Source organism: Nicotiana tabacum, chromosome 23 (genome assembly GCF_000715075.1).
Source record: "Nicotiana tabacum cultivar K326 chromosome 23, ASM71507v2, whole genome shotgun sequence".
NCBI classification, from domain to species: Eukaryota; Viridiplantae; Streptophyta; class Magnoliopsida; order Solanales; family Solanaceae; genus Nicotiana; species Nicotiana tabacum.
This window is the reverse complement of record NC_134102.1, coordinates 71,637,629-71,661,538: the sequence shown is the minus strand read 5'-3', so window position 1 is coordinate 71,661,538 and position 23,910 is coordinate 71,637,629. Positions and strand designations below refer to the sequence as shown.

The following is a 23,910-nucleotide window of genomic DNA, read 5'->3' as shown; positions in this document are numbered from 1 at the left end:
ATTTTACTTTTCTTTATTCTCTAAGCTCATCAATTAACTCTAAGCAAGTAATAAGACATTTCTCTAAGTTTTCTCTCTCTAGGTTGGTATATGCTGGTTTGGACAAAACTTTTGTCAACAAACATTTTTAGTTTTGTATTTTTGAGTACTTTAATTAAGAATATTATCGTCTATGACTATATGCACTAGTTAGTATTCAAACTGAATAAACCTAAGTTACCGAACCGAATAAATCAAAACCGAAAGGAGAAAAATCGAATCATACCGAATTTAATTAGGTACGGTATTGATATAATATTTTACGAAACTGAATATCAAAAATATCGAACCGAAATATCTAAATACTACCGTACCGACCGCCGAACGCCTTGAAAGGTAAGAGATTTTCTGAGGGAAAAAACAAAGTAAGAGATTTTCTTAATTTCCTTTTTCTAACAAACCCGTCAACGTTTAAACTTTTGTTTTTGACAACTAGTAAATAGTACACATGTATGCTCTTATAGGATATGACAAATAACGTATTAGAATTCACCGTTTTTTATAATCATTTGATCTTAAGAGTCACAAACTAAAGTGATAATAAGAAGTTCATATTTAACTTTAAACATGCGATAAATATTTATTTTTAAATTTTTTTATGTAAGGTCTTGGGTGGAGATACTATTACAATTGAGCAAGAAACTTGTAGTATTTCAGTATTTCTTTCAACTCGTCGTTTATCAAAAGAAGGCTACCCATCAAGAAGATGAATACTAAAATCCGATTAAACTTATTGCCATTTTACCTGAAAGAAAATTTCTAAATCCACATATTTGGAAATGAAAAGTCACTTGGCTTTGATTGGAGTTTGTTGAAGAGTTTAACATCTCTCTTTCTTCTTTTCACTTAAATCCCAAAAATCATTTATCACAAATTTACAAAAACAAGGAAAAGGACTAACTAGCAAAGAGACCACAATTACAAGAAGTCACATGGTGGGGAGCTCAAACCAAAAGGGACTTTTGAATAGAAATCACCAAAAAACCAAACCAAATCAGAAAAGGTGAACCCAAAAAGCAACCTCAAAAACTCCCCCCACACACTGAAGACAACTTTCTTGGCAGTAATGGCGGCACATGAACAAGAACAAGAAAAACCCATTTCCCCTATCAACCATAAACACTTGGAGAAGTTCTTGTCCTCCTATTTGGGTCTCAGTTTCACAATCTTTCTTGGTTTTTTACCTAAGAATGCAATTTCTTTGATTCCAAGACTTCAGAACCGCAGCAAGGAGCTAACTTTTCAGCTCATTGAGACAGAAGAGCAGCTAAAGCAGTTACTCTCTCGTAGAAAAGAGGATTCAAAGGCAAATGCAAGAGTTGTGGAGATCTTTGCAAGTCATAGACATGCTTGGCAGCAAGAAGAGAAGAGGCTTTTGCAGCAGATTGATGAGTGTGCTGATGAGATTGAAAAGTTAAGAGGGAGAGTTGAGGAGTTTGAGAAAGTGGAAGGTGAGTTAAGGGTTAATATTGAGGAGCTGAAAAGGGAGATCAGTGAAAGGGATGAAATGTTGAACTTTATGAGTAGAAGGGGTTGTTGTGAGATGGAAAATAGTACGAGTGGAGATGTTGGTGAGGGTGTTGGGGATTGCTATGCTGAAATGGGTTTGAGGTTTGGGAAGGTTGGGATATCAGAAGGGATGGATTTAGGGGTAGGGATGGAAGAGTGTTACTTGAGTAATGGGATTCCTAATTCTGAGCAAATGAGTGGTGTTTATGGACAGAGTAATGGATTCAATTCAGAATACTTAAATTCTGCTTCTAAGTTTTGGGCTGAAAAAGCTAGTCCTTGGCAGCAGGTATGATTCATTCATTTGAGGATTATTATTTGGGGTTATGGTGCTTTCATAATGTGGTTAAAAACCACAAAGTCCTTGCTAGAATGATCTTCATGTAGAAAAAAATAGGACTAAGTTTGTCTCCTTTGTGTTTGTCTTATATTTTGGTTTTCCATGGTGCTACTTTGAAAAGAAAAAGGTGCTTCTTTTATTTGACTAGGATGGTACTACAAGGATTAGATTAAATTACCATCTTCATGCTTTCTTCAACTCTTTTTCGTTCATCATTCCTTTTTTTTCTTTTTTCTTTTTGTATATGATATCTGATGAACCAAATTAGCCAGAGGCATTTAGGATGAAGAAAATTAAGTTAAAGAAATTAAATTAGAATGTGGCTGAAGTATTGACCAACGTTGCAGTAGTAAGTAAAGAGTTCTTGGTGAAGTTCTATACCCTTTTCCAAATACCTGAAAATTTCAGAGGAACATTCAGTTGTCCATAGTTTAATCCTTTATGATAAAAGCTGAAATGAAAGTTCAGCGGCAAATTCAAATTGAATTGTATGATGATTACAGTCTGAGATGCTTATTAATGAAATCTGTAGTTTAGTGTACTCAGTTACCTCTCCTACTTGTCTTATGCGTTGTCTTTTTTGTTGAGACTCATGTCATTGTTATCCATAATTTTGAATGGCTTTATCTTTTTGGTGTCTACTGAACTTCAAACTTCCCAGGATATGGTTCTGTTTTACAAAAGATGAAACTCACCTTAACTGTTCATTGTTTTCACCCTATACTGGTGTTTTGGACCACTGCTTGAAAACCAGGTCATTGTTTCGTACTTTTCTTCTTTCACCTTTTTTTGTCCTATTGGAGTTTTGCAATTATGGCTTCAAGAATGGTCCCCTTTTGTTAAATATTTCGATGAAGGCTGGGTATGCAGGAAGCTCAAAATGATGTACACAGATTAGCTCCAGAAACTTCAATGGAAAGATGTCCTTTCCCTTTGGTTGGAAAGTTGAACAGTGATCTGGTTAAAATGGATCCTTATATCAGCAAAGGATGGGCTGTTATCAGTCAACATCTAGTTGATCTGTTAATATATCTGTTTAAGATTCATCAACCTCAATGGAAAGATGTCCTTTCCCTTTCTTGTTGCTAGCTGTATCTTGTCCTCGTCTCTCTCTGGACTTTATTTTCTCTCTAACTTCAACGTCATCTTGTGTAATGTAATAGTTTATATTATCGATTTAAACTAGTTCCTCCAATGAAACTTTAACTCCACCGGGCTGCCATTCATAACTAATTACTGAAACGTTTTTACCTATACTAGGTGAATGTGCCAAGTCTGGACTAGGTAGATCTCACAGTCTATTTGTGCCTTCCATTTTTTGATTCCTAAGAATGAAACCCTTTGATAGATCTGAATTTTCTTAACCCTGGTACTGGCGAGCTTTTCATTTATTTGGTCCCTGAGGAAACTTGAAGCATTTCACTATCTTAGTAGATAACCAGCTTGGTAGTTTGGCGGGAATTATCATTGGGTCTTAATAAAATGTGTTTTCTTAATGCAGGATATGCAGTATGATTCTGCCGATTCACTTCACCATTTAAAGCATTTTGTAGCAAGGTAAACATTCTGTGTTTAGAGACATGGTTAGACGTTTGCATTTTGAGGTTGAAGCAACTAACAAGGGTTATCACTTTTTGCTTTCTCAGAAGGGAGGCCCCTTGGAAGATAGATGGTGAATCAACAGGAGTCTCCTCCAAATTAAAGTTACTTGAGCAGGAGCTACTGAATTTGGAAAGGATTGGGAAGACAGATCTATCTAAGGTACCATCATCAACGCGAAAGCAGGTCAAGAGATACCAAGCTCTTGCTGGCAAGATCGATGATCTATGCAGAAGAATGGTAATTATGGCAAGCTTATTGCTGAAAATTTTAGTAGATCGATTTCAAAGCTTATTGCATGCATGCTTAGGTTTCTCTGAGATTGGACAATATGGTGTTTCTTTCTTGCAAAGAAATCGAGATCAAGAAATACGTATAACACTTCCTTTTTTGGTGAAATGGATTACCTCATGCATCTATAAGATTTATTTATTGGACTTGTTGAAAGAAGGGAATAAACTAGTCTTGATTACATGTGCTGATTCAAATATTTAGATGTCGGTTTATACTCTTAGCTCGCACAACACTAGGCCTTACATAAGCATACTGCTGATAATGATAATCCTCATAACAGCAGGCCAGCGATCCTAGTGAACCCAATCTGAGTCCTGAGTTTCGGACCCAAAGACAGACAGAATTTTTGCTTGAAGCATTTCGACTCCAGCAGCGTGCATCTGAAACTGGTCAGAAGCTAATGGTGCTACAAACGGACAGCGGAAAGAGTTATTATGGGGATGAATTTGAAGGTCAAGCCCAACTAGCTACTAAGCGATCCTTTGACTCCATCCGTAACAACTTAAAAGAAATCCAACGGAATTTAGAGATATGGCTGGCAAGAATTATTGGGGATCTTGAGGGAATCCTTTCCCGCGATGGTGCTGCTCGTGTAAGGGATTATTATATATCTAGATATCCTTTTGTTCAATAGGTGTTAATGTGTTAACGGTGCAAGTGAAATCATGATTCAAAAATATAGTTTCGCTTTTGATGAATTTGTCATCCATCTTATTGAAATGGTGTATAGCTCCTTTCTGTTAACAAGAAATATCAAGAATGGTCAGAGACAGAATATGCACAATGAGGGCTATGAGCCCAAACTATTAGTGCTAACTAGCAAAGAGTATGGCATGAAGATTTATTTTTACAGAATTATTGATGGATGTTACTATTCCTGATCTGGATGCTTAATCATTTACTAGTTTTCTTGGTCCTGGTCTTATTGTTCTAGCTTGAAAGAGATGGTATGGTCCTAGGCAACTGGATAAATGTCTTCTGAAATCTGACAAACATTAAATGGTTGTGGACTAGGGGAAAGAGAAATAAATACAGTAGCTCAATTCTCTCTGAACTACCAACAGCTAGTGGCACTTATAGGAGTTTATGAAACTACCAACAACTAGTGGCACTGATAAGTGAGTTCAATTCTTGCACTGTTTTCCTTTTCTCATCTCCCTATGTAATAGTCTAATAGACTACGAAGCAACAAGCTTTTAATAAAATCTTCAATTGGAAGATGTTTGCATTTTGGCAAAAGGTTAATTCTGTGGTAAATGGTTTTATGTTCAAATAGGTCTTCAAAGTTTTCTTGACATCATATGAATTCCTTGCGGTTATACAACCAATAACAGATGAATTTTAAGATATTCGTAAACGTTGACCGAAAATATACAACTATTCGTCGTCTGACATTTAAAGCTGGTGGAAATGAGTTTAATGAATAAAGAAGTAGAACTAGTGGATAATCAAACAAGGGGTAATAGCTACTCTGAAAATTTTAGGAGCAGTTCAATCAGGTTTCAACCAAGTTCAAACTTCTTTTTTGGTTTATTGATAGAAGGTTCAAACATAAATAATAGTAGCATTCTTGGAAAAGCAACATTAGGCAAGCCATTGGTAAATAAGATTACATAGTCCAACAACAATTTAGCAACAAAAGATGATAGAGCTTATGCTGAAGCAGCTTCTTCCTTCAACTGTTTCACCTTGGTGATGTAGTCGTTCATAGCTTCGTCCTTGGATTTTCCTGCCATAGATATAAAAGTGTGTTCAGTTGAATGAAGTGAAGGCAAGTTTCAGCCAAGAAAAATGAATTCAACCTGAACAACACCACAGATCACATACCTTCAACAGCCTTCCATGCATCCCACTTTGCTCTGTCCCTCATGTTGAAAATACCAGGACGGCCTGCCCATCAATATACAATGGATGTAAGAACATTACATAGCTAGCTCGAGACATGAAGAGCAGTAAGTGCATATACTCAAGACATAATACTCACTTGTGTCGACATTGCCAACAGTGGCTTGCTTGTAAAGCCCGTAAAGAATAAGCTTGTTCTCATTGGAAGTACTCTCTGGCAATGTCTTAGCCAACTCAGCGTGCTCTTCAAAATCCTCCTGAAACCCAAATGTTTCAGCAAATCGTATGGCTACTGCCTAGCAGTAGATGCAAAGTTTTATCTTCCAGGTATACTTTCCTAATGATAAAATCAGGACGTGACTCCACCATAATAGTGGAGACGAACATAGTTGGTGGTTCAATCAAATGGGAGCGCAACTAACAAAAAAATCTATATCAACAGCTCTAACGCCGAAACCGAATTTATGGAAATCTATGATACAAATTGAGTGCTTTAACGGCATCTATGAAGAGTTTGCTATTCAAATACATATGTTTAAATTCGTTCATAGTTAGTCCAAAGAATATCTGCAAACTGTTAGTAGTCAAGAGAGGCACAAATAATAGAGTCAAGAGAGGCACAAATAATACATTCATTCCTCAACATTGTAAAGACCCCCTTGGCCAAACTTTTGCTTCCAACATGTTACAATTAGAGCAAATTTGACTGTGATCTATGTTTTATCGTTCAATTCTTCAAATGCTACTATTTACAAACCACAATGAAGAACCAGAAATAACCTTTAGATAACATGAGAAATTCTTATGACACTCATATTTTTGTTTACTGCTCTGTTCCGTCTGTTACCCAATCATTCAGCCACAATCTAGTTCTAAAATTTCAATCTTTCATTACTGAAGTTTTGGCTAGTGTACATCTCAGACAGTGGCAGAGCCAGAATTTTCACTAGGGGGGTCAAAATATAAAGAAGTAAACTTACGGAAAAGTTAAGGGGAATCAATGTATAGTATATACAAAAAAAAACTTTTACCTAGCTACACAATGTAATTTCCCATGAAAGAGGTGTGACTTGACACCCTTTGAATACATGTGGCTCCGCCAATGCTCTTAGTAGCCTATATACTTGGTGGCAATAGGAATCCTTTTAGTGCTAAGCAATTGGGCAACCAACAATTCTTCTAGCCACTTATAAATAGGACGGGCAAAATTACAGCCACTAGGCCATGAACAGCAGAAAGAATTCAAATCCAGGCTGAACATAACTTGGGCCTTTCTTCCATTTTCTTTACCCAATTTAATGAAGCACGGAGGGGAAATGATAGGTTTTAGACAACTGAATGTAAACTAGTACCCAGACTAGGCAATCTGATAAAATAGGATGGTAAAGAAAGAGGAAGCCTTCAACTTCTGTTAAATTATTTACACAGAAGTTGGTCCATGTATTCAAGAAACAATAATTTGTTCATTACTAACATTGTGATGGCTCTAACTGCACACGAATTAGTAGTTCCTTACCATTCATATTTAACTAAATGGTGCTCCCTGGCTTTACTCATCACAAAAGATACACCATATATAGCCAATAATATCAACTATCTCAAAAACCAAAAGAAAAAACACTCTCATCAGATGAAATCTTCAAAAGATCATTGAAATTGTGGACTACTTCTGTGCCGGAGACAATACATCAATATATGGAAGGCCAAACATGTAGTGGACAAATTCCTATGACAAGTCACGGCTCATCTGCCATTGCATCCAACTCTTTTTATCTAATTAGGTGCTTAAATCTTGATGTATAGTATAGCATAAACACATCACCCTAGACTAGTGTTTAATCTGAACCAGTGTAGGATATGCTAAACGAAAATTCTTGAACGTCAATAATCAACAGATCAACCCAACCACAGAAATTTCAACTATGTAATAACCGTCCAATCATTATGTCAGGGGCTTTTTAATTGACAAGACGTCCTCACAAGAATAGCATAACGGACCAGCAAAACTACAGATCTATCAAATCACGAAAATAGCAAACCAATTAAAATAAAAGTGGAAACGGAATATAAAGGATTTAAACTTTAAAGACATTTTACCTTCAAACCCATGTCTGATCTAATTTGCTTGATAACTACGCAAGAGAATGGGAGAAGAAGAGTTTGTGTGATTGTGATTGTGACGAAGATGAGGGTGGCTATATATAGTGAAGTATGAGCATAGGAAATAACGTAATATTCGATTGTGATAATCTATACAAAGTGGCGTGTAGGTTAGACCGTTGAAGTTGGGTCACTTACTAGCCAGATCAGTGGGTGTGGACCTAATGCTATTATGTGAGGTCCATAGCCTGAGGCGGACCCAAGATCTGAGCACGACGGGATCATCATTGTATACTAATTACTAGCGATAAAATTTAGCGTTCAATATTTTGAAAACTTAATGATTATGATGACTTATCATCTAAGTATAAACAAAAAGAAAGTTGTGACAAAAGAATTGACATTTTTCTATTTGTGGAGCGATAAATTACAATTTGAGGCTTTTAATTTAAGGGAGGAATTTGAAAAAGAAAAATTAATGAAGTTGACTGTTATGTGTTAGTGTTAAACAATAATTGAATTAAAAAAAAGATAAATATAAAAATAAAGTAATTTGCTATTATTTAAGGGTTCCATCTATATATGTATAGATATATATGACATATATATACAAAGTATTTGTCGAGGCTAACGAGGTCCCGTGACCCCTGAACCCGCAATGTAGGTCCGCCTCTGTCCATAGCATGTTCTTGGTTCAGTCGTATGCCTAATCTATATAATAACTAATTTAGGGTACGGCGCTTTGCGGGTAGATCTTATTAAGAAATTATCTAAATATTAAATAATATATTTGCATTATAAAATAAAATTAGAAAATATAAATTCCTAAAAAATGATGAATATTTATCCTATTTAGTTGTTTCGATAAATGAAAAAATATGACTTATCCGATTATCTTATTTCTTTCTCTTTGGCTCCCTCTATCTTTATCTTTTATGTTCTTAATTATTTGTTTGTTATTTATTTTGATTATTAAGTATCATTTTAAAATATTACACAAAAAACTAATGAAGTAAAAAGTATTATTTAAGAAGGTAATTAAAGAGTTCAACGATAATATTGAATGAATTATAGTCATGTTATAATATAAAAAGAATTATGATAATTTTATAATATTCAAATAAGAAATAATTTATATACATTAAAATCTCGATTCCTTTTAAAATTTATAATATCAAGACTTCCAAAAATATTCAATGAAGGATTCAAAAAGTAAAAATTAATGAATATATCAGTTTTGAATCTTTTTATTTGGCTTTTACTAATCACTTTTATTTGTACTTGTCAAATAAAGAGTAGGCAAAATTGGAGACACTCGTAAGATATTCTTGAATTTATGTGTGGGCTCTTGTCTTTGCAAGCTTATACCTCAAGCGCGCGGACGAACACTTGTTATGGGCCCACTGCCTTAAGCACGGGCTCGTCTCACAATTCTTGTGCAATCATGTGTAAAACTTTAAAGATCATAAAAATTCATTATTTACCACATGACTCGTCAAATAACTCTATTCATTAATTATATTTTAGAAGTTGAGAACACTAACATCGTGTCATGAAAGTGAATTCGATAAAATATTTTATATGAAAATTCTTCTATTTTAATGCACACGAAGCTCAAAATATCATGCTAAATAGCACGGAGGTTCGACTCCTCTTCAAGGCTCTCTTCAAATCTTGTTTTTTTACATTATTTTGTTTGATAACAATATTTTCATATATGTGCATTATGAAACTTATTACTTAATAATTAATGTTAGTGATTAACAACTTACAAATAATTATATCCATTAATGTTTTTAATAATAAATTAGAGTACTGGATTATATGTTAATATTTTAGTAGCTTATTAGAAGAACATAATGCCAAATTGCATTATGTAATTGTTAACTTTTTCTAAAAGACTGAATTTCCAAAGAATCAATCTTTACAAAAAAGTTAACAGAACAAAAAGACTCTTAAATCTTGTTTTGATGGTTGTTACCTGTTATATTGTATCGTATTATTATTTTAAATATAATTTTTTTTGTTACTTAAATTTTATTGTATCGTATTGTTAAATCCGTCGTTACGTAACGACGAAAAGTGCTATTTTATGGAACGACCGATTTGGTGTGGTCGTGTCATTCCCTTAGTTTTTTCTCTCATCTTGCCCTTCCATATTATTAAATAATTTTATTTTATCCTTTACCCTATCTTTTTATATAATAATTCTACCTCGTACCTTACTTTTTTCCTATAATATTATAAATTTATTCTTCATATTGTTGGTGCATGATGCCATAAAACGACGAAAAATAATACAATTTATCCAAACATTGTATACATCAAAACAATACAATACTATACGATACATTATGAAATGATACATAACAACCATCCAAACAAGTTGTTAAGTTTGTTAGCTATGAAATATCCCCTTTTTAATCAATCTTTTTTTCTCTACTTGTAATTTTTTTAAATTTCTTTTCTCCTAACTAAGGTGTATTTGCAATATTTTCTAAAGCTTCTAAACCTTAAAATGAGATTTTTATGTATTACGTGTTATTAAATTTTTTTTTTTTTTGCAAATATGGTATACTACATAATTAAAATAAGAAAAAACTTCAATATAGAAAACTTAGTTGATATAGAAGTCCTAAATATTAGAAAATTATTAAAGTCCTAAATATTAGAAAAATAATTAATTGACTATGTCATAAATATTAGAAAAATAATCAAATAACTATTTTGTTTAGTACGAACTCTATTTTAAAAGGGTAAAAATGACTTTTTGCTAAGAGCCTTCGTACTTTTAATATAGTATAGATAATAATAAGGGAATCTTACAAAAATATTCCAAAAAATTCCAACTTACCAATCTCTAGCCATTAATCATAGGCTTACTAAAACTAGAAAAGCACATACAAAAATTAAAACCCCAAAAAAATAAGGTTCTTTCTCTCCAAAAGTCACACAAAAATATTTTCTCCCATATTTTTAAGCGTGATCAACAATATTAGATAAAAGACGGAAATAAATTTCATGGATGAGTTAGCAAACAAGGTGATCAAAAAGGACCTTTTTCAATGTGTATGGTTGAAATTCATTGAAAGACATATAGATGAGTCAATATACAAATTTTGAGGAAGATTGGAGGTGATTTAGACTGGTTTGGTATCAAAATTGTTAGTTAAAATCGAGTTAAAAAAATTCTTATGCGACACATGTATCACATGTGTATCACACACAGAGGAATACATGTGATACACATTTGATACATATATGATACATATGTGATACACAAATGATACACATCATTGTTTTTCAGGTTTCATCTTCTACTTCGAGTTTTCAATTCAAATCACCTCAAAACTCCGCCAAATCATCCCAAAACTGATACTCAAACTCCTTAAGATGTACCTAATCTATTCTAATAACACCCATTCAAAATAAAGCAAATATTTAACCTTTTTATTTTTGCTACAAATAGCTAATTGGCTAATATTAGTAATATTTTATGAATTGGCCAATTTTTATAATAAGCTACTTATAAATGGACATAGCTGGTAGTTTCCCTAATAATAATAATCTTCTATACTATATTAAAAGTACGAAAATTTTAGCGAAATATCGTTTGCCTTTTTATCCTTTAAAAATAAATTTTACAATGAACAAAATTGTATTTAGGTTAGTTTCCTAATATTTAGGACTTTGAAATCAATTAAAATTTTGCATATAAATCTATCTTATTAAAATAGGTAAGAAATTCTAATATTTAGGAATTTAAAATCAATAAATATTTTATCTCATATAAATCATACAAATTGAAAATTTGAAATACATCCTTTGTACAATAGTATGGGTGACAAAATACCATTGATTTGTAATTAAGAAGTTGAAATATGGGGAACAACAACAACAAAAACCTCAGTATAATCTCACATAGTGGGGTCTGGGGAGGGTAGTGTGTACGCAGCCTTCCCTTACCTTGTGGAGATAGAGAGACTGTTTCCAATAGACCCTCAGCTCAGAGAAGCATAAGCACCATATTAAAGAAGAGAAAAACAAGAAGTGCAACAGTGAGAAGCCATGTAAAAGTAGCACAATTAACAACTAAATAATCAGGTGACCGCAGTGAAAGAAATGACTGGTAGTCATAGAAATCTAATGTCAATAGAATACTAAAGTACATGCTAATACTACCGGTATGACAAGGAGAACACTAAACTAACTACCCTACTACCCTAATCTTCGACTTTCACACCTTTCTATCAAGGGTCATGTCCTCGGTCAGCTGAAGCTGCAGCATGTCTTGCCTAATCACCTCACCCCAATTCTTCTTTGGCCTACCTCTACCTCTCATTGGGCCTTCCAATGTCAACCTCTCACACTTCCTTACCGGAGCGTCTGTGCTCCACCTCCTCACATGTCCAAACCATCGAAGCCTCGCTTCCCGCATCTTGTCCTCAATTGGGGCCACACCCACCTTGTCTCGAATAACTTCATTCCTAATACTATCTAACCTTGTGTGCCCGCTGTCACGACCCAAAATTTCCACCGTCGAGACCGTACTAGCGCCTAACATTTTACTTGCTAGGCAAACTAACGTTAGAGAATCATTAAACCAATCCTTATTCCTATTCAGTAAATAACAATAAATTTAGCTAAGATAAAATATAGTGAGTGCGGAATAACATCAAGATTGTATTAACTACTACCACCTGGATCTGGAGTCACAATTCACTAGCATTCTAGAATTTACAACCAGTAATTGTCTGAGAGAAATACAACTGTTTGAATGAAATAAACAGTAAAATAGAAAAGATAGACGGGGACTTCAAGTTCTCTGAACGCCGACAGATCTACCTTAAGGGCCGCATAGGTGAGGTTCCGCATCTGCAGACAAAAATGTCGCACCTGAGACGTCCGCATCTGCGCAAAAGGGCCGCACCTGCGAAGACCGCATCTGCGAGCTCGCAGCTGCGGTCAAAATTCCGCAGGTGCGATTATACTAGAACTCAAAATTTCAGATTTTGCTTAAGTCCAATTCTTGTTCCGATTTTGATCCGTTTCACTCTCGGGGTACTCGGGACCCCCCTCGAATATACCAACAAGTCCCGTAACATAATACGAACTGACTCGGGGTCTAAAATCACGTCAAAGAACACTGAAATTACAATTCACACCCCGATTCGAACTTTGAGTTTTAAACTTTTCAATTTGCAAATCTCGTGCCAAAAACTATTAAATGAATCCGGAATGAATTCAAATTTGGCGCACAAGTCATAAATGACATAACAAAACTGTTCAAATTTCCAGAATCGGATTCCGGCTCTGATATAAAAAAGTCAACCCCGTGGTCAAACTTGAATCTTTAGCCTTTAAATTGCTAGTTTCATTAAATGGTCATAACTTGAGCTAGGGACTTCCAAATTAAATTCCAGGCATACGCCCAAGTACCAAATCACGATACGGAGCTACCAGAACTGTCAAAACACTGATCCGAGTCAGTTTGCTAAAAATATTAACCAAAGTCAACTCAGTTAAGTTTTAAAGCTCTATTTCACATTTTAATTCATTTTTCACATGAAAATTTTCCGGAAAAAATTTACGGACTGCGCACGCAAGTCAAGGAATGATAAATGATGCTTTTAGAGATCTTAGAACACAAAATTACTTATTAAATTTAAAGATGACATTATGGGTCATCACAGCATCACCCTTCGTGCATTAACACTCACAATATGACACGACATCACCCTTCGTGCATTAACACTCACAATATGGCACAACATCACCCTTCGTGCATTAATACTCTCCCTTACCATCATGAAATAAGCAATTAACAACATGGAGATAGAATAACAAGTACAAGCCTTACTTCAACATTTGGCTCCACAATATAAATCTCAATATTCGAAATAAATATTCAATTATTACCAGAAGGTCCATGAACATGATAAGAACAATCAATTTAACAACACTAGTCTAAACACGTAGCAATTAGGCACGGGAAAGAGACAATATAAGATAAACGGAAGAAAAATGGAAAGATAGATAATTTGGCGGCGCATAAGTACTCGTTACCTCACATATATGCTGCTCACATATATTTCACATAGCAAATAGTATGAGGTTCCTAATTCCCTCAAGTCAGGGTTAACCACGACACTTACCTCGCTCCGAAGACCACTTAATACTCAATTACTGCCTTTCCTCTAGAATCCACCTCCAAATCACTCGTATCTATTAAAAAACGTCTCAATAATATCAAATAATGCTAAAGGAATTAATTACATTGCATTAATTTAAATTTCCCAAACTTGGCTCCAAAAAGTCAAAAATTGACCTCGAGCCCGCTTGGTCAAAACCCGAGGTTCGGACCAAAATCCATTTGCCCATTCACCCCCGAGCCCGGATATATAATTGGTTTTGGAATCCGACCTCAATTTGAGGTCTAAATTCCCAAATTTCCGAAATCCCTAGTTTCTACCCAAAACCCCTAATTCTACCATGAAAACTCTAGATTTTTGGTTGATAATTCATGAAATGTAATGGGTAATTGAAAGAAAATGGTTTAGAATCACTTACCAACACTTTGGGGAAGCAAATACCGCTTGAAAATCGCCTCTAGCCCGTTTGGTTCTTCAAAATGTGAAATAATGGCTAATTCTCGTTTTTGATTCTGTTTTAAGTGCTGGGCGACAGTGCAAATGGCGTTTGCGAGGGCACTGTCGAGTTCGTGAAGGGTTTAGGTTGCTAAGCTTACGTGTTCGCGAGTCCTCCCTTGCGTTCGCGAAGGCTATTCCCCTAGCCTTCGCGTTCGCGATGAAGGATTACTGACTCTTCCCGCCAGTGCCTAACACTACGCGTTCGTGATGAGCTGGTCGCGTTCGTGAAGGGTAACGCCCCCATCGCTTCGCATTCGTGAAGAAGAAAATTCCAGCCTTACTAGCTTACTCTTCGCGTTCGCGAGAGTACCTTCGCGAACGCGAAGAAGGACATACCAGAACAACTGCTGTAGATAAATACCAGATTTTCTAAGTCCAAAATATCCCGTAGCCTATCCAAAACTCATCCGAGCCCTCGGGGCACCAAACCAAACATGCACACAAGTCTAAAAATATCATACAAACTTGATCGCATGATCAAATCGCCAAAATAACACCTAGAACTACGAATTGAACACTAAATCGAATGAAATTTTTAAGAAAGCTTTAAAATTACTATTTTCACAACCGGGCGTCCGAATCACGTCTAACCTACTTCGTTTCTCACCAAATTTCACAGATAAGTCATAACTATTATATTGGACCTATACCGGGCTCTAAAACCAAAATACAAACCCGGTATAAAAAATGCCAAACATTAACCAATTTTTAAAAATTATTAAATTTCAGACTTTTAATTTTTATCAAAAATTCATAACTCGAGCTAGGGACCTCCGAATTCGATTTCGGGCATACGCCCAGGTCCCATATTTCGATACAGACCTACCGGGACCATCAAGACACAAATCCGATCCCGTTTACCAAAAATGTTGACCGAAGTCAACTAAAATCAACTTTTAAGGTAAAAATTCTTATTTTCATCAATCTTTAACATAAAAGCTTTCCGGAAACATGCCCGGACAGCCCACGCAAAATTGAGAAGGGTATAAATGAGATTTTTAAGGCTTAAGAGCGCTGAATCGAGTTCTAAAATATAAGATGACCTTTTGGGTTATCACATTCTCCACCTCTAAAACAACCTTTCATCCTCGAACGAACATAGAAAAGTACTTGTGCTGGTGAAAAGGTGGGGCATATCTGACTCGGACTCCCAAGTAGCTGCCTCAACAGGCTGACCTCTCTACTGCACTTGAATTGAAGGGTAACTCTTTGATCTCAACTAGCGAACTTGCCGGGCTAGAATAGCCACCGGCTCCTCCTCGTAAGTCAATTCCTTGTCCAACTGGACAGAGCTGAAATCTAGCACATGGGGTGGATCACCGTGATACTTTCGAAGCATGGACACATGGAATACCGGAGGAACAACTGCTAAACTAGGTGGTAACGCAAGTCTGTAAGCCACATCTCTCACTCTCTTCAGAATCTCAAAAGGTCCGATATACCTAGGGCTCAACTTTCCCTTCTTTACGAACCTCATTACACCTTTCATGGGTGATACCCAAAACAACACTCTCTCCTCGACCATGAATGCAACATCACGAACTCTGCTGTCAGCATAACTCTTCTGCCTAGACTGAGCTGTGCGAATTCGATCCTGAATAATCTTGACCTTATCCAAGGCATCCTGTACTAAGTTTGTGCCCAACAACCGAGCCTCCCCGGGCTCGAACCACCCAAATGGAGACCGACACCGCCTACCATATAATGCCTCATAGGGAGCCATCTGAATGCTCGACTAGTAACTGTTGTTGTAGGTAAACTCTGCAAGGGGCAAGAATTGATCCCATAATCCTCCGAAGTCTATGACACATGCACGAAGCATATCCTTCAAGATTTGAATAGTACGCTCGGACTGCCCGTTCGTCTGAGGATGGAATATTGTGCTCAACTCAACCCGTGTACCCAACTCACGTGGCTCTCTAGAAGTGCAAGGTGAACTGCGTACCTCGATCAGAAATGATATACACGGGCACACCGTGAAGACGGACGATCTCGCGGATGTAAATCTCTGCCAACCGCTCCGAGGAATAGGTAACTGCCACAGGAATGAAATGCGCCGCCTTAGTCAGCCTGTCCACAATGACCCAAATAGCCTTGAACTTCCTCTGAGTCCGTGGGAGTCCAACAATGAAATCCATAGTAATACGCTCTTATTTCCACTCAGGGATCTCTAACCTCTGAAGTAAACCACCAAGTTTCTGATGTTCACACTTTACCTGCTGGAAATTTAGACACCGAGCTACATATGCAACTATGTATTTCTTCATTCGCCTCCACCAATAATGCTGCCGCAAGTCCTGATACATCTTGGCAGCCCGGATGAATATAATATCGGGAAGTGTGGGACTCCTCAAGAATAAACTCACGAAGCTCATCCACATTAGGCACACAAATACGACCCTGCATCTTTAAAACTACATCATCTCCAACAGTAACCTGCTTGGCACCACCGTGCCGCACTATGTCTCTAAGGACAAGCAAATGAGGATCGTCATACTGCCGATCTATGATGCGCTCAAACAAAGAAAATCGAGCATCTGTACAAGCTAGAACATGACTGGGCTCAGAAACATCCAACCTCACGAACTGATTGGCCAATGCAAGGGCTCTCTCACAAACTGGAATATATTCAAGGCTACCCATACTAGCTGACTTTCTACTAAAAGCATCGGCCACCACATTGGCCTTCCCGGGATGATACAATATGGTGATATCATAGTATTTCAATAGCTCCAACCACCTTCTCTGCCTCAAATTGAGTTCCTTCTTCTTGAACAAATACTGCAAGCTCCGATGATCCATGAATACCTCACATTGTATGCCATAAAGATAGTGCCTCCAAATTTTCAACGCGTGAACAATAGCTGCCAGTTATAAATCATGAACAGGGTAATTCTTCTCGAGAACCTTCAGCTGTTGCGAAGCATATGCAATAACCTTGCCACCCTACATCAATACCGCACCCAGGCCAATACGAGATGCGTCACAATATACTATATAAGATCCTGAACCTGTGGGTAACACCAATACCAGTGCCGTAGTCAAATCTATCTTGAGCTTCTGAAAGCTCGCTTCACAATCGTCTGACCACCTGAACGGGGCACCCTTTTGGGTCAATTTGGTCAACGGGGTTGTTATAGATGAAAAACCCTCCACAAATCGACGGTAATAGCCCGCCAAACCCAGGAAACTACAGATCTCTATAGCTAATGTAGGTCTAGGCCATTCCTGAACTACCTCAATCTTCTTAGGATCCACCTGAATACCCTATGCCGATACAACATGTCCCAAAATGGCAACTGAGTCTAACCAAAATTCACATTTTGAAAATTTGGCATATAATTGATTATTCTTCAAAGTCTGAATCACACTCCGAAGATGATGCTCATGCTCTTCTCGACTGCTGGAGTAAATCAATATATCATCAATGAATACAACCACAAAATAATCCAAATATGGCTTGAACACCTGATTCATCAAATCCATAAATGCTGTTGGGCATTTGTCAGCCCAAATGAGATAACTAGGAATTCGTAAAGCCTATACCGAGTCCGAAAAGCTATCTTAGGGACATCAAATGCCCTAATCTTCAACTGATGGTAACCAGACCTCAAGTCGATCTTTGAAAACACCTTGGCACCCTGAAGCTGATCAAATAAGTCATAAATTCTTGGTAATGGATACTTGTTCTTGATAGTAGCCTTGTTCAACTGTCGATAATCTATACACATTCGTATTGAACCATTTTTCTTCTTTACAAATAACACTGGTGCACCCCAGGGAAAGACACTACGCCTAATAAATCCCTGATCAAGCAAGTCGTGTAACTGCTCCTTCAGTTCTTTCAGTTCCGGCTAGGCCATACGGTATGGTGGAATGGAAATGGGCTGAGTGCTCAGAGCCAAATCAATGCAGAAATCAATATCCTTGTCGGGTGGCATCCCCGACAGGTCTGCAGGAAACACCTTTGGAAACTCACGAACCACCGACACTGAATCCATGGAAGGAACCTCCGCACTAGAATTGCGAACATAATCCAAATAAGCTAGACACCTCTTCTCGACCATATGCCGAGCCTTCACATAAGAGATAACCCTACTGGTAGAATGGCCAAGAGTCTCTCTCCACTCTAATTGAGGAAGCCCCTGTAAGGCTAAGGTCACCATCTTGGCGTGACAATCTAATATAACATGATAAGGTGACAGCCAATCCATACCCAGTATGACATCAAAATCAACCATGTCGAGAAGCAAAATAGGATGACACATAGGAGTAAGTAGACCCCTGATCAATTAGTACTGAAGCATCTCTACTGCAAACTGAAACAATACTTGTGATAACAACGTCAGATGACTCAGCCTCCGGCCTGGCTAGGAAAGCATAACATCGGGGCTGGGACCCACCACCCTGAACTACGTCCCTGGGATGACCTCTAGCTGGTTGGTCTCCATCTCTAACGGAATGACCTCCACCTCTAATAGTCTGGACTCTACCTATGGCTGCCTGACCCCTGCCTCTAGCTAGTTGAGCAAGTGGTGTAGCAATTGGTGTCAGAACCATGGCATGAGAACTCTGATACTGTGAGCCGCCCGTTGCCCGAGGGCAAAATCTAGCAATATGTCTCGGATCACAACATATATAACATGACCTCGACTGCTGTGACTGCTGACCTTGAAACTGACCCTGTCGACCTAAGTAACCACCCTGATAACTTTGGAGTGGAGGTGCACTAATAGAAGCTGGTGGTGCACTGTAGGCTAGTTGGTCGGAATAATGTATCTGAGGGCCACGACCACTTGAGGCACTATGGGATGCCTAGAGTGCTGAATGAAACATCCTGGGAGGATGGCCTCTACCAAATGTACCCATGCCTCTAGATGAGGCACCGCTGAACTCACCGAAATAACGAGGTTTCTTGTCAGACCCCTGACCTCCTTGAGTAAGAACCAGCTCGACTCGTCTGGCGACATTAGTAGCCGCCTAAAAAGAAATCTCACTGCTAGTCTCCTTAGACATCTGCAATCTGATAGGTTGAGCAAGTCCGTCAATAAACCTCCTCACCCTCTCTCTCTCAGTGGGAAGCAGAAGAATAACATGACAGGCCAAATCCACATAACGGGTCTCATACTGAGTAACAGTCATACTGCCATGCTAGAGTCGCTCAAACTGACGGCGATGCTCCTCTCTCAATATGATAGGCAGAAACTTCTCTAGGAAGAGCTGAGAGAACTGGTCCCAAGTAAGAGCAGGCGACCAAGCTGGTCTGGTCAACAAATAATCTCTCCACCATTTCTTGGCAAAACAAATAATATCCATGTTCCGTAGAACCTCGTGTCAGCTGTTAAGATACTCCTGGGGATTCTCTGAAGTAGAACCACTAAAGTGAACTGGGAAGAGCTTGGTAAAACTGTCCAATCTCCATAAAGCCTCAGAAGACATAGTTGGCCTATCTCCAGCCTGTGCCGCAACAACCGGCTGAACTACTCTGATTGGCTGAGCTGCTGGAGCCTGATACTGGGGAGCTATATGCTCCTGAGCAGGAGTAGTGGGAGTCTAGGCTCTTCCCCCATCCTGAGAGATGGTTGGTGCCATAGGAAATATGCCAGTCTGGGCCACACTCTCCATAAGGTCCACCAAATGAACCAAAGCGTTTCTGAAGTACTGGAGTAGCAATGAACCCCTCCGGAACCTGAGCTGGCCCGACAGGAATAGTCTGGGCTGGAACCTCCTCGTCAAGATCTATCTGAGGCTCCACAGCTGGGGCTACTGCTCAGGCTCTGGGCTGAGCCCTGACCCTACCTCGACCTCTGGAAAGGCCTTGGTCACGACCTCTGCCCCACGTAGGAGCTGCCACTGGAGGCTTTGGCTGTTGCTCTGCTGAGGAAGAGGTATGTGTTCTCGCAATCTACGAGAGAATAAGAGTAGAAGAGTTCAATCAGTATTGAGAAAACAACATTGCACGACAGAGGAGAATAGAAGTGAAATTTGTTCCTAAACTTCATAGCCTATAGAAGATAAGCACAGACGACTCCGTACCGATCCTCCAGACTCTACTAAGCTTGCTCGTAAATCGTGAGACCTAGGCAACCTAGTGATCTGATACCAACTTGTCACGACCCGGAATTCCCACCATCGGGATCGTGATGGAGCCTAACATTTCACTTGCTAGGCAAGCCAACGTTAGAGAATCATTAAACCAATCCTTATTTCCATTCAGTAAATAACAATAAATTTAGCTAAGATAAAATATAGTGAGTGCGGAATAACATCAAAATTGTATTAATTACTACCACCCGGATCTGGAGTCACAATTCACGAGCATTCTAGAATTTACTACCAGTAATAGTCTGATAGAAATACAACTGTTTGAATGAAAGAAACACTAAAACAGAAAAGATAGACGGGGACTTCAAGGTCTATGTCAGAAAATGCAGAGTGCGGTGATGGATATAATTTATTCATATATTTTTATATGTAAATATTAACTATTTTAAATAAAACATGAATAAATATACCATGTTCTCCCATATTTTATAACATACTTCGCAGGAGGAAGAGCATATGAAAATTTAAGAAAAGAAGCAAAAAACGAGTGGGAATTGAGTAGTCAACCGGGAATTAAGAAGCAAATATAACACCATAGTTGAGACAATGGCAATTGGAAATCATGGAGTAAATTACATAGTTGCAACTAGCAAACTATAGTTGAAACTATGATTTTTCCTTTGCAGAATGAAACTCAATTGGCAAGGTCATAGTTGCACCTACAATTTCCATAGTTACAACTATGGAGAACCTTAGGCAAGAAAACTCAATAAATAGAGTGTGAATTTTGAAGAGAAGACATTGAGTCTTAATGGAGAAAACTACTTTTCGGTCTCTCTCTCTTTTGTCTTTAGTATTTCCTACTAGTTGTCTTTCTTTTAGAAGAATAATATTTCTTCATAAGATCTTTGTTCCTAAATTAGTTTTTCTTACTTCGTAATGGAGTAACTTCTTTTGTTGGGATAGTTGATGAAGCTTGATATATATATTTATAATACTATCTCAATTTAATACATCCTTGGCTTGAAACTTTCTTTTTATACTTTGTAGTGTGCCGTAATAATAGTTTTAATTAATCATTATTATCACTTCTACATAGTTTATCTCTAAATTATTCTTATATTGATTTTGTAATTCTCACGAAGCAAAATTGATAGATAATAACCAATGAATAATTAGTAGAGTTAGAGTAATTTTTAGTAATCTATTTTTCCAACTTCCTAATCTTGCTTGCCTCAGTTTTAATTCTCACAGAGGAATTGTTGTAGGCAAGATTATTGATTTTTTTTAGTAAAAATATTCTCACGAAGTTTTTACTATCTCTTAGCACAATTCAAGCAAGAAAAATATTTCGGTTTAATCGTACTAGTTTTAAACAATTAATCACATAACCTCACGGAGTGCTATTAATTGACTACTTCTTAGTGAGCTAAATATAATTGTATTAGCAATAAGCAATTATTCCTAAGAGAAATACATGTAAAAATTGAGATTTTATTGTAATATATTATCAAGTGAATTCAACGATTTCCAACTCTTGTAAATTATAAATCTTCCGAAAGTTCTTAATTTTTGTTTAAGTAATTAACAAGCTTTAAACCTCACTCACTTTTCATCAAACTGATTCTCTCAAATAGTAGTTGAAATATTAAAAGTTTGTAGCATAGATGTTCTAATCTCTGTGGGATGATATCCTAAATTATACTAGAATTTGACAAAGCACGAGTAGGAAAATCGTATACACATTGGCCTCGTCAAACTTTTGGCGTCGTTGCCTAGGATTGGCATACATCTACTTCAGATTAAATATTTTGTTACTAATTTGAGACTTTATTATTGTTATATGTTATTATTATCACTATTTACTAAGTAGTACTATAAATACTACTATCATATTAATATTTTCGTTTTCTTTTCGTAACAGCACTCTAAAAAAATATATTAGTACTTCTTCCAATTATTGCTATCATTAGCTTTCCTTCATTATATTTAGTATAATTATTATTAGTACTATCACTTGTTGTATCATTTTTTTTCTCGTTGCAAGTACTTCGACATACTTCTTTTTCTAATTTTCAATATAGTTTGTTGTTACATATTATTATTTTCTTATCATTGTTTATTATTATTTTTGTAATATTTTATCATTATTATTAGTACTTCTACAGTGTTATTCTCACTGATCACTATTAGTACTCACTAGTATAACTTTTGTTTATACTTAATAATACTCTATTATCTCAATTCATTATTAGTATTACTACTAACGCTTTATTGTTAGTTTCATTATATTTATATATATTTTTTTATTTTATTAGTAGCCTAATTACTAGTATTATTATCTACAATATTATGATATTTGTTTTTCTTCACTAACTATCTATATTCTCTTTGAAATTTTCTTTAGTTTAGTTATCAATTACTAGCACTACATTGGGAATTAAATTTAATTTTTTTACTTTCAAAATTTTAAGTAGTTTATGACCCGCTCTTCTACAAAAGAGTTGGCTAATTACGATCCTGAAATTGAAAGATCTCTTCGATTGCGCAGGAAAGGACAAGCATTATCTTCTCAAAGCATAACTTGTGACAGAATGGAGTACCAACTAGAAGATGATAATAATCCACTGGAGATTCCACCACCAGTTCATGTAGAGGAGCAGTTTGATGAAGTAGGCGCCAAAGCCAGCAAACAAAATCCTTAGGGATTATGCTAGACCTGATCGCTTCAACTGTGAATCTAGTATCAGGAAGCCCCCAGTGGCAGCCAACAACTTTGAAATCAAGACCGGCCTGATTCAAACAATTCAACAATCTTGTATCTTCATTGGTGATACAAGTGAAGACCCACATAGTCATTTAATTGATTTTCTAGAACTTGTAGAAACTTCTAAGTACAATGGAGTACCTCCCGAAGCTATCAAGTTAAGGCTATTTTCTTTTTCTTTAAAAGGAAATGCCAAGGCTTGGTTGCGAAGTTAACCTCAAGGGTCCATTACGACATGGAACTAGATGACTCAGAAGTTTTTAAACAAATATTTTCCCCTGCTAAAATCACAAAGTTAAGACAAGACATATCTAATTTCTTGCAGACTGACATTGAGTCAGTTTATCAAGATTGGAAAAGATTAAAAAAAATGTTAAGAAAATGCCCACACCATGACATTCCTGAACATATGCAATTGTACATTTTCTATCACGGGTTAAAACCCTCTGCTAGAAATATGATAGATGCAGCTGCAGGAGGTTCTGTAATGGGAAAAACCACAGAGAAAGCATTACAACTGTTGAATGAAATTTCTGAGAACGCTATCCAATGGCCATCCGCGCGTGTAATCATTAAAAAGGCTGTTAGGGTAAATCAGGTTGATGCCTTGAATACACTAACGCAACAAATTATTTCTTTGGCACAAAAGTTTGAATCTTTTTAGGTTAATACATAACAATCAAACCAATCTGAGATTTGTGACATGTGTAGAGGAAACCACC

The 23,910-nt window shown here is 36.8% G+C and overlaps 2 protein-coding genes and 1 non-coding gene across 4 annotated transcripts; 1 reads left to right on the top strand and 2 right to left on the bottom strand.

Annotated features, from left to right (window-relative positions):
• The first annotated feature begins 918 nt into the window (after positions 1–918).
• LOC107826955 (uncharacterized) lies at positions 919–4,661 on the top strand. Of its 2 annotated transcripts, none has more exons than XM_016653998.2 (4): positions 919–1,837; positions 3,390–3,445; positions 3,535–3,727; positions 4,062–4,661. In XM_016653998.2, the coding sequence occupies exons 1-4, from the start codon at positions 1,106–1,108 to the stop codon at positions 4,413–4,415; spliced, it is 1,335 nt and encodes a 444-aa protein (XP_016509484.1). In that variant the 5' UTR covers positions 919–1,105; the 3' UTR covers positions 4,416–4,661. The 2 variants fall into 2 exon arrangements, with proteins under 2 accessions (XP_016509484.1, XP_016509485.1); XM_016653999.2 differs by having other exon boundaries at positions 965–1,837; positions 4,065–4,661.
• Positions 4,662–5,281: 620 nt separating this feature from the next.
• Positions 5,282–7,876, bottom strand: LOC107826954 (acyl-CoA-binding protein-like). Its single transcript, XM_016653997.2, has 4 exons — positions 7,724–7,876; positions 5,766–5,883; positions 5,609–5,671; positions 5,282–5,510 (listed from the first exon to the last, which is right to left on the bottom strand). The coding sequence occupies exons 1-4, from the start codon at positions 7,733–7,735 to the stop codon at positions 5,434–5,436; spliced, it is 270 nt and encodes an 89-aa protein (XP_016509483.1). The 5' UTR covers positions 7,736–7,876; the 3' UTR covers positions 5,282–5,433.
• A 15,604-nt stretch (positions 7,877–23,480) lies between these two features.
• LOC142177791 (small nucleolar RNA R71) lies at positions 23,481–23,587 on the bottom strand. The gene has a single exon (XR_012706345.1). It is a non-coding gene; the product is annotated as a small nucleolar RNA R71 (small nucleolar RNA).
• Between the last annotated feature and the right edge of the window lie 323 nt (positions 23,588–23,910).